Source organism: Poromitra crassiceps, assembly GCF_964638095.1.
Source record: "Poromitra crassiceps genome assembly, chromosome: 29".
NCBI lineage: Eukaryota > Metazoa > Chordata > Actinopteri > Beryciformes > Melamphaidae > Poromitra > Poromitra crassiceps.
Window position 1 is genome coordinate 3,258,927 of NC_139641.1, and position 11,675 is coordinate 3,270,601.

The following is an 11,675-nucleotide window of genomic DNA, read 5'->3' on the forward strand; positions in this document are numbered from 1 at the left end:
AAATCGGCAGTTAAAGTTTTTTTGTACTCCTGAGCAAAACAAGGAAGCCATTGAGAATTAGCGAGAAGAAAAATGTGGATCTAGCTGTCAAGAAGTAAGTTGGAGTGTTCATCTTCCGTATATACGATCTTTTGATGCAACACGCAACCATGCACGCGACATAGGAGAACGCCAGGATTGGACAGGAGTTTGTGTTTTCCCCCGTCTTGGGCGTGGTTTCTGAATGATGACGCGTTACGCAGTGTCAATCAATCAATCAATCAATCAAAAAATCAAAATCGAAATTGACTTGGCCAAAGTCGACTTTTCGTCAGAATTTGCCCACCATGAGGTCTCCCCTGATTCCAGGTATAGTTGAATCGCCTGGTTTGACCAAGTCATTTGTTTCCTAAGCATTTTACTCAAGGTCACCACACACAGGGGAGAGGGGTTACTCAAGGTCACCACACACAGGGGAGAGGGGTTACTCAAGGTCACCACACACAGGGGAGAGGGGTTACTCAAGGTCACCACACACAGGGGAGAGGGGTTACTCAAGGTCACCACACACAGGGGAGAGGGGTTACTCAAGGTCACCACACACAAGGGAGAGGGGGTGACTTTGGCACTCTACTGACGTTCACAGACCCAGACTACGTTAGCCACGTTAGCCACGTTAGCTTAGCTCCCCGGACAAAGCCGAGATGGAACCGTAGAAAGAATATCAGCTTTTCTTCACGCAGTAATGAGCCTTGAAACCTTTCCATGTGGCTGAGTGTTGCTGTAATGTAGACACCATTTCTGTCCTTGTGTGAGTGAGTGGGCAGCCAGCGGCTACGGCAACGTCACATGGACAAACTTGCTGCTCTTAAAGTCCCTGGAAACCAAAATCCACAAAAACGTTCTAACTATGTTATTTAGGGTCTTATGTTAGTAATTTTGTGCCTCCGAAATTATTATACATTACTTTCAACCCAAAGCCTTAAAATCGCCACTTTTCTACAAGATTCTACAAAGTACTTCCTCATTGAAGACAGCAGTGCGCGAGGTGCTAAAACGCAGGAGCTTATGACGTCATAAGCTCTATATAACCTTTGTACACGCACGCAATCCGCACCCACCCTCCTTTTGTCCGTTCTTTGCCCCCAGTGACAGCGCTCCCTCGCTGTCTGCCTCTCTCTCTCTCTCTCTCTCTCTCTCTCTCTCTCTCTCTCTCTCTCTCTCTCTCTCTCTCTCTCTCTCTCTCTCTCTCTCTCTCTCTCTCTCTCTCTCTCTCTCTCTCTCTCTCTCTCTCTCTCTGGACTAGTGAGAGAGAGCGAGAGACACACAGGCTGGTGGAGCAGGTTACTCTCTCTCTCTCTCTCACACACACACACACACACACTCGTGCTGTGTACACAGTGTAACTTGATCTCTTTCTCCGTTTCCCTCCCCCCTGTGTCTCGCGCTCTCTCTCTCGGAAAACCTGCTGCAGATGGGACACGCCCACACAGTCCGCGGGAGAAATACACTCTAAAAAATAATGATTTTCTCATGAGTTTTGCCACGACTGTCAAACCTAAATTTATATACTTTGCGACGTTCATCATCGTTCAAATTTGGCTGGTGGCTTATTAACATAGGGTCCTGTGATGTGATGAACTCAAAATGCTAAATAATAAAGAAATATTTCTGGTTTCCAGGGACTTTAAAGGTGCCAATTCGTGCAGCTGTAACCTCTTAAAAACGTGTGTCTCTGGTCCATAAAACATGATTCTGTTGATTAATTTGTCGAAAATATAGCAACCCCGTTCGTTCTGACGGAGTTCTCACTTCCTCATCTCGTTGCGTCCCAAGAATGGTCTGTTTCTATAATATATTCAGAACTAACAGTTCCCATTGGCCGCTGAGGGAGAGCCCGCCCCAGGCTCCCAGCGGCCAATCAGATTAGCGTCTGTGGACCAGCACGCTAGGTTGTGTCCACAACTAACGTTAGCAACGAGCTATCGCTAACTTAGCGGTTGCTACGCTAAAGAGGACATCTCAAAATGCCTAGACTTACCGAATGCACCTCCGCAGTTGCTGGATCACGTACAGTTGGCGTCGCTCCAGCTAGAAGTGTTAATTTTGTAGCTATAGACAAAATGGTGCAGGTAGCTTGTGTGAGAGAGACCCGCGCAGTATGCTTGAGGAAGCGACTGACGTCACATTAACCCGTCTGGGGGAACAGAGCGTTAGGGGGCGTGGCTTGAAGGAGACTGCAGGGGGAAGCTGGATAGGGACAAATCCAACTGTGGCAGTTCTGAGGTTGTGACCACTCATTACAGGGAGGGATGACAGCAGTATATATGCATTTACAAGTAAAAACAGCTTTTGCACGGAATGGGACCTTTAAAGAGACAGGCGCCGGTAAAAAAACAACAACGGAAAACATACTTTTTAAGACAAGATTGTCAATAAACAATTTTTGACTTTCAATAACAAAAGTCAATCTTGATAATAAAAACGCTGATTCGAAAATTCGAAATTCTTTTGCCCATGCCTAGTATATACTGTAACTGTACGTAACAACAGTATACCACCAGTTAAAGTACACTGTCATGTGTTGTGTGTCTTTAACATGATGTGTGTGTTACCATGCTGTGCTCTCAAAGTGTGGTGTGGTGCTGTCAGCTGTTCTGTACCTGGGTAGGCTTGTTACAGTGTGGTGTGGTGCTGTCAGCTGTTCTGTACCTGGGTAGGCTTGTTACAAGCAATCCCCTGGATCTCCAGATAGTTAAAGGAGTGTTCCACCTAAAAGAGAGAAAGAAACACCATTAACTCATACAGTCTTTAACCCTAACCCTAAAGCTGCGTTCACACCGACCTATTCAAGTTTTTCGCTGGCATCGAGTTTACATACAAAGTCAATGCAAACGAGCGATTGAGCGTATATTCGCCCGGGAGAAAAATCGCTGGGCGTCCGAGCGACAGAGACAGAGCGATAGGGAGAAAATACGCTGGCATCAGTCGCTCGCTGTTCAACGCTGATTGGCTGCCGTGTGAGAGCGAGTCAAGGATCACACTGGCTTGGAACAAACCGCTGGTTTATTGTGTGGCAACAAACCACATTGACAGCTGATTGACAGGCTGACAGCTGACATGAAGTGAAGTCTGTACTACCGGTATAGAGCTCACGTTAGGAGCACGCTGATAGGCTTAGCTTGTAAACAACTACGGTGGCTCGTAGTGGACAAATATCATGACATTGCGTAATGTTATATAGCCCCCAGATGTCCGTCAATTCGTGTGCCTGTTGATGAGTGATTTAAACATAGCGACAGAGCGATTCCAAAGGGTTGAATCGAGCGACAGAGAGAAAAATAAATATCTCGGTGTGAACACAGCTTAACACGTTCACTGCCATTGACGAGTTATCTCGGCTTACAGAATCCGACGGTTCACTGCCAAGGACGAGTTATCTCGGCTTAAAAAAAAAAAAAAAAATTTGACGGTGGGACGTGGATCAACGCTCCCCACGTCTCCTATAAAAATATTGGAGTCAGCGAACGTGTACAACCCATTCCACGGACCCACTAAGTGGCGACAGTGCTCTCCACACTAGGAAAAGCAGAGCCAAAACTGTAGGGTAACGCGCGAGGAAACCATTCTCTACTGTAAAATGGATTGGCGAAAACGCTTTCATCACGCATTATCGCGCTGGGAGCTGGCGGTGGGGGATTCCAAAAATAGACTGGGTGGAAAACACTTTGAAACACGCAGCATAAAGCCTAGAATCGCACAAAGCTTCATCAAAGCTCTCAAACCCAAGAAACAAGTGAGCCCTATCCACACTCGCTGCCAGGGAGGGAGGCTGCTCAAACTCGCAGCAGCAGCAGCAGAACACAAACGCTGCGGAGGAGAACGCCCACGGAGGGAGGAGTTGGAAGCAGAGGGGGGTTTCCTGCTGTTATGGAGGAAATTACTGTTCAAAACTATTGTTTAGATGTCTGACGTCTTACTGATGCCAAAAATGAATGGTTAAAGTGACTGTTCTATCGAATTTCACAAAAAGCCGTTTATCTCTGAATAAATTTCCAGACGCTGAAACCATGCTGTATTCAACTGCTAATGCTTACATAACTACTAACTCTACAAACTAACTCTTTTAGACAGAGAAAGCACACATTCTATTAGTTCTTTTGAGATATTGTGTGTTCACAAAATCTTAGCAGAAAAGAATCCTCGGGTCTTGAAAGATGAGCCAGAATCCTCAAAAAAAACCTCTGGCAGAACCTACCTACAGTAAAAAAAAAAGGCTGGCAGTGAATGTGTTAACTCATAGTCTTTAACCCTACCCCTAACACCATTAACTCATACAGTGTTAGTTAATCAGTCTTTCCCAAACTGTTTTGTCTGGGAACAAAATTTAAAAAATGACAAACCATCACGACCCAATTGAACAGGCCTTATCTATAAATCAAGAGGAGTGAATTTGTGCAGATGAACGTTCCAGACCATTCGTATATTGCCATTTCCACATCATCTTATCTTGAATAGGCAAACCAGACATTTATGAACAGATACGTTTGATAAATCACAACTTTGTTTTATGCACAGAAATACTTTAAATATTTTCAAAATAGTATAAAATGTCATGAACAATTGCACGACTCTGCAGCAAGCTTAAATTTGTAAAGGAAGGCCAGTGGCGAGTCTGCAACGTTGACGCATGAAATGGGGCCTTGTGGGCCGTTAGTGCCCAGCCTGTGGAGGTCTTTCATGCTATGAAAACAAAGAAGGGCTTTATACTGTACTTCTGTGGGAGCAACAACACTCATGGGTGGGAAACAGTGAGGAAACATCAACAGTGGGATGTTTTAGAGGGACTGACAGTTAGTGAAAACATGCGTTCGTCATCACGCACAACAGAAGTAGCTGATGGAGAAGCTGGTGAACACACAGCCTACTGCACCGTGGTAACGTTAAGTAACGTAGTAACTGCACCGTAGTAACGTTAAGCACAAGCACTCATGAAAAGAAAAGTTGCTCAGAAGAACGGAGTGGACGTAGAACGAATTCCACCCAAACCTAGTCCGCAAAAAAAAAAATATAATAATAATAATAATGTGGCGGAATGAGGCGCACACCGAGGCAGATCCTTTGGCTTATCAAACTCTTTATTAACGAGCGGACAGACACACATAAAGGCAGGCACGCCAACACCTCGCTAGCTTCTCCTAGCCTAGCCTAGCTCTCCCCAGCACGTCTGCTCTCTTCCAGCTCCACACAGCTCTCCCCTAGTCTCCACCCACTGCCCGTATGCTCCCTTCACTTGCCACTCCAAAACCCCAAACCCCACATGCACAGAACATCATAACAGACAGATACAGTTAGACATACACCCTACTAGCTATCCCATAATACTCCACCTTACCCCGCGCTACACTGCCCCCCCCTTTTTAAACCATTTGCCCCCAAATGACACCCCCAAAACAACCCTACATCAACACTATAAGCCATTCAACATTTTACATTTTAAACAGAACATTTCCCCTTTTTATTCCCTTTTATTCCCCCCCCGCACATCACATCCCCAAGTCCCACGTGCATCTAGCCCATCTCCGTTTCTGATGTTACCATGGCACAGGTGGTCCTACCCTTCCCCACTCAACAGTTTTGTTCCCCCTCCCCGCACCGCACTCAACACAGCAAAGGCAGTAGTCCTCTACCTCTTCCTCCATCTGCACCCAGTAGAAATGTCGACAAAGGCGGCTGAGTGTCTCTTCAGGCCTGCGATGCCCCTGACCGCTGCGGCCACTGTGCGCCCCCCGTAGCACCAACCCCCGCAGGCAGCTGGGCACCACCACGACTCTGCCACTCTTCCCGCGCCCTTCCAACCCCAGAATCCCCGACTCCCACACCCTCAGGTCCGGAAACAACTCCCACAGTCCCTTCGTGGTACTTGAACACATGCCAACCTCCTCCACGGAAGGCCGGCGTCCGAACGCCACCCACTTGCGCACCGGTCCAACGCTAGCGTCCTCCTCCTGTCTGCGTATCCACTCCTCCACATCGACATCCCCCATAGTCACGTTCTCATCCTCCACCTGTAGACGCTTGTCCTTTCGCCCTCCACCAGGGGGCGGCGAGCTCAGGTCAGCGGTGGGAACACAAATGGACGGCATCTCACTCTCCACCCCGGACCTCCGCACAGCACCAGCGGGGGGTGTGGAGCAGTTTGACTGGGCCGGCTCTTCCGACATTTGCACCGCTGGTACCTCAGGAAACACAATCGCCCCGACCTGAAGAACCGGCTCTTCCCTCTGGTGGCTCACCTCCTCCCCAGGCTGTGTGTCTCCTCCGTTCCCCACAGTCTCAGTGCACTCTCTGGCCAAGTGCTGAGGCGAACGGCATGTCCAACAGAGCCTCACCCTTCCTCCAGGCGGACCTCCCTCCGTTCGCACTGTCCTTTGATCTCGGAAAGCGTCGGGGCACACCCTGGCCAAATGTCCACATGTCCCGCACGTCCAGCAGACACCTGGACGCGCCCAAAGTCTCTGCTCCCTGGGTCTGGTCCCTCTCCTGGAACCGTAGTGGCACCCTCTCGCTAAGTGACCCACTCTCCCACAAGTCCAACAAGCTGTCCGCGCTGGCTCCTGCCGCTGCTCACCGTGCAGAGTGGCCTCTTTTATTAGCTGCATCAACTTCTCCGCCCAGGCAGGCGTAGCCTCCAACAGCCGTCTGACCTCTTTCAACAACCGGGCTTCCATCTTCCCCAAGTTGGCAGACCACCAGCTGTGCTCCGGAGGTATCGTCAACTCCCGGCGTGCTCCGTCACGTGCCATTCCGCTGTGGTCGTCCATGGCAGCTAGCTAGAAACGGCTAACTGCTAACGCTAAGTCGAGCCTGATTTTTAAGCCAAAACGATCCCACTTCTGACACCAATGTGGCGGAATGAGGCGCACACCGAGGCAGATCCTTTGGCTTATCAAACTCTTTATTAACGAGCGGACAGACACACATAAAGGCAGGCACGCCAACACCTCGCTAGCTTCTCCTAGCCTAGCCTAGCTCTCCCCAGCACGTCTGCTCTCTTCCAGCTCCACACAGCTCTCCCCTAGTCTCCACCCACTGCCCGTATGCTCCCTTCACTTGCCACTCCAAAACCCCAAACCCCACATGCACAGAACATCATAACAGACAGATACAGTTAGACATACACCCTACTAGCTATCCCATAATACTCCACCTTACCCCGCGCTACAATAATAATAATAATAATAATAATAATAATAATAATAATAAATCAAAATTCCACGATTCCATGATCGAATCAATTCCTTAACGATGAATTATCGATAAAAATAAAAATAAATTATGATCAATTGTTTTTATTTTTATTATATTTATTTTAATTATCGATTTTTGATCATTGATGAACATCCCTAGCTCATACATTAGTGTTTAGACCCAAAACGTGACTGACGGTGTCATCTAATGTGTGTGTGTGTCAGAGAGAGGGTGTGTGTGTGTGTGTGTGTGTGTGTGTGTGTGTGTGTGTGTGTGTGTGTGTGTGTGTGCGTGTGCGTGCGTGTGTGTGTGTGAGAGAGAGAGAATCACATGTCTGGCAAACGAGTTGTGCTAACTACTCCTTTTTTGTTTGTGAATGCCATATTTGACGAGCTGTGCAACACAAATTAAAGCAGTTTTTAATTATTATTAGTGTTATTATTTAGGGATGCACCGATTGCGATTTTGTTGGCCGATTCCGATTTCCGATTTTTGAATACCGTAGTCTGACTTGCCGATACCGATTTTTGCCGATTCCGATTTTTTTTCTAAGAACAATAATTGGCAGGTTGTTTTTTTACTTTTTAACTTTGCTTTAATAGAAAATTAACATTCATGTCACATTTCTTATAATTTGCATGAGGTAGGACGATCTCACTCAAAAACATCTCAAAATAAAAGTGTTCCAGGTTACTGGACAGAGCTTTTCTTTTTTGTGTAAATACAATGAATATAAAACAATTAATTCCAGTATATCCCACAGCTATCATGCATTTACTTTTCCAAAAGAAAAAAGGTGCAACAGAACAGGGGCTTCAGATGGAAAGTAGCCTATGGCTAAATCTGTTACAAAGCATCTCTTCCCCTATGGGGTTTAATGCTTTTTTGTATAGGCCTATGTCCCTGCCAAATAAACTAATAAAATAAAATAAATAAACATCAAACATCAAAATGTTATCCATGGACAAGGAGTTTATAGCCTAAAGCTCTGGAGCCCAGAGACCTTCGAAGCCATGCCCACTCTACAGTTGTGGATTTGGCTGTTATTGAGTAGCCTAGATGAGGAAATGAGTTTGAGTTGACTCAGTTTGAATATCGTAGTTTACACACAGAGCGCGTTTTTTTTAATCCGCCATTCGAAAAAAAATCCTCACAGAAAACCTTGCACACTGGTCCGATGAGTTTTATTATTATGTTCGTCGTTCTATTCGCAATACGAAACAAAAGTCCTCTCCTGGCTGTACACGTTAACGTTGCTGTAATTGACAGGTGGGTCAAAACTCGCATTGCAATTTCGTGCCGTATATTCGCATCGCTCTTGATGTGTAAGGACCTTAAGGGTTACAACGTGACTGACAGATAGCAGCAGCAGCAGGCAGCGGTGATGTGGAGGCTGGTCGGGGAAGAGGGGATGGTGAGGTGAAGCGAGCCGCTCACACTGGAGTGTACTGTGGACTCCAACCTACCCGGCGGCCCCTCCGCGGCTCCACACCGACGAAGACATGCTGTGGCATGTGTGTACTGTGTAGTGTCAGCTTTTGTTTTGGCTGCAACGGAATGGCTGCAACTCATCCACTCTGTCTCGCTGCTTTTGGGTTCGCGCACGTCACTTGAAAATCGGCTCACAGAATCGGCATTTTAGAGTGACTGGCGCAGATCACCGATTGAGGCCGATCACGTGAAAATCGGCCATTTCCGGTCACGTGCCGATCGATCGGTGCATCCCTATTATTATTATTATTATTATTATTTATTTAATCAACTCCATACGTTAATACGTTCTCTTCTCCCTAATGTATGTATACCATACTCTCTGGCTTTACACAAAATATGGAGAAACCTCATTGACTGATCCAATATATGTGCCGAACTTTATATTTTGCATATTTGTGTAACATTACATATCGATAACTAACGGAAAACAACCAAATCTAAAGGGAACCTCACTGTTGTACATTTTATGTAGCATAATAAAATCACCAAAATGATGGAGGGGGGGGTGAATAAACATTTATTTGGGCTGTCGGGGCCCAACCTCCTTTTATATGGCGACCTAAATAAAATGCCCTGCAAGTGCGACCTGAGCTTGAACCGGTCTTTGGGAATAACTGGGCTGGATTATATACAGGAATAGATTTCTGAACCTTTATGGAAGCACAAAATATATTTCCAGGACCTTCAGAAAATGCCATCATGACATTTGTGTCAGTGTTTGGGGTGTGCAGAGTGGGGGTGTATGTGTGAGGAAGCAATCATTATTTGTGTCCAGTGTTGTTCACCCATTACAAAAGAGAAGCGTGTATTTGATATTATTATGATGTTTTAGTTTCACATCAAATGAATTAGATTAAATCGTGTACATTTATAAGTAAGAACAGTACTATATTACCAAAGCACACACATACTTGCCAGTAGGGATGTCGACGGTTAACCGTTAACCGGTTAACCGCCGACAACGTCATTGGTCGGTTAAGCATGTCGGTCAAACGGTTAATTTGCATATTAAATTGGCATACAACGTGTTGCCAATATGGTGTTTTTTTTCCTCCTTCGCTGTAAGCAATGTTAACAAGTAGTTACTGTAGCAGCAGGATATAGGAATTAAAAGCTCCTGCCAGAACAACATTAATTTAGAGAAAGGCTTTTCCAAATGTTTGAGAGAAAATCCGTGTGCATTGTCAGCAGCACTGACTTCTCTGTCCGCTCCATACATGCGCCACAGCCCCGCCCCCCTCTGCTTTGACCAGACAGGAGAAGTGCGATGCATTTCTCCCCTCAGTCCCCTGACGCCCTGCCTGCCCTGTGCAGACTACAGCCAGCCAGTCACTCTGCTGCTTCTGTGTTCCAGCCGCTGTCAGCTTTTCAGTTTAGTCAGGACAGGAGCGCATGGCCTGAAACCTGACACCTTGCTCATCTCACAGCGTTCAGCGTGCACTGCGCATGTCCGTGTCTGGAGTCAAACCTGATGGAACGTGCACATTACTTTTTCTTCACTGGTTCATTCGGTTTCACTCTCTCTCCCTCCCTCTCTGCATGTTCATCATGCATACGCTCGCACTCAACGATCAAACAGTAGTTTTTTACCGTGTTACAAAAATGCAGACATGCGTCTAATTGACGATTGAAAAGTAACAATTAACGTTAGTCTTTACTGTCCAACACAGAGCAGTTCGGAGAAATTGTTTCACAACGAGAGACGGATTGTTTGTAGACTGCATTCATTGACACTTTCAAAGCCGGTGTGAAAGCAGGGTCCACCCGCAATGCCGACCTTAGGTTTAGGCGTGGGGGTGGGAGAGGTTAGGTTTTGGGTTAGGGTCTGAGGGGAGGTTAGGTTTAGGCATGGGGGGAGCTTAGGTTTGGCGTGGGGGCTGGGAGAGGTTAGCTCCACCGACACGCTGCACGCCGCCTCGCTCAGCTGGTTCTGCTTGTGGGCTATCGGCATTGCAACCTGTCTGCACTGCGGCCCGTCGGCACATAGACGCGGCACCGTGAAAGCAGCTACTGACAGCTGCATGCGGACTCGTCTTCATAATGACTGTTGTGGAGCCCTGCAAGATAGAGAGAGCATAGCCCTCGTTGCGTGCGTGAAGACAGAGGGAGAAGGAGTGAGACCAAAAGCAGGTATTATATATTGCTAAAAGTAGAAGATACTGTAGTGATGCACGCGTTGTCAGTGCGCCCTCCAGCCTGGGCTGTCGTCCACTCAAAGTACTTCACGGGGCGGCTGCGTGTCAATTGACGTGTGCTTAATATGCAATGCGTGCAGCTCTAAACAGTATAGCCTATCGGAGGAATGTTTTTGTTTAGATGGCTGGAGGATTCAACTTGTCTTTTCGTTTTGTTAATGTGTTTTCTTCTGCTTGTAGATGTAAAAATAACGCTTTCTAATGAAAAAAAATCAAGCATTTGTTGTGGTAAGGGTTTAATGGGGCACAGACAGTCAAAATGCGCATTTTAATCTTCTCGGTTAACCGACAATTGTCGGCTAATGAGGGTCGGTTGTCGGGCAAAGAAAATTATGATTTTCGACATCCCTACTTGCCAGTTAACTGTCATTACAGTTGGAGGTTACATTCACATTTTTTCTCAGTCCACAATTCAGCAAACTGTTAAAAATAAAATACATTTTGTTCATTGGCATTTTTTACACATAAAGGTCCGCAATACCGCGATACCATGGTATTTTTGTCCAAGGTTATCATACCGTCAAAAACTCATACCGTTGCATCCCTATATCAGTCACTTAGAAACTTGCGTTACAGACATACTGTAGTATGTGATGGCACGTTGAAGGCTGGGTTCACCCAGGCTGTCAAATGCAGGTTGTTTCAGGTGAAGCAAGTGTGAAGCTCACAGCTATCAGATATGGATCACTTTTTAAAGTACCGTAGATGTTAGCAGAAGGTCCAAAAATCGGATATAGGCAAAAAGTGGGATCTGAG

The 11,675-nt window shown here is 46.4% G+C and overlaps 1 protein-coding gene across 1 annotated transcript in view; it reads right to left on the reverse strand.

Moving 5' to 3' along the window:
- LOC310799907 (F-actin-uncapping protein LRRC16A-like) overlaps nt 1-11,675 on the reverse strand; it is a gene marked incomplete at both ends in the record, with an annotated part of 126,622 nt that overhangs the window by 86,551 nt on the left and 28,396 nt on the right. Inside the window, one exon of the mRNA XM_083662515.1 lies at nt 2,692-2,751. Coding sequence (XP_083518641.1) covers nt 2,692-2,751 — 60 coding nt within the window. The remainder of the gene's footprint in view (nt 1-2,691; nt 2,752-11,675) is intronic.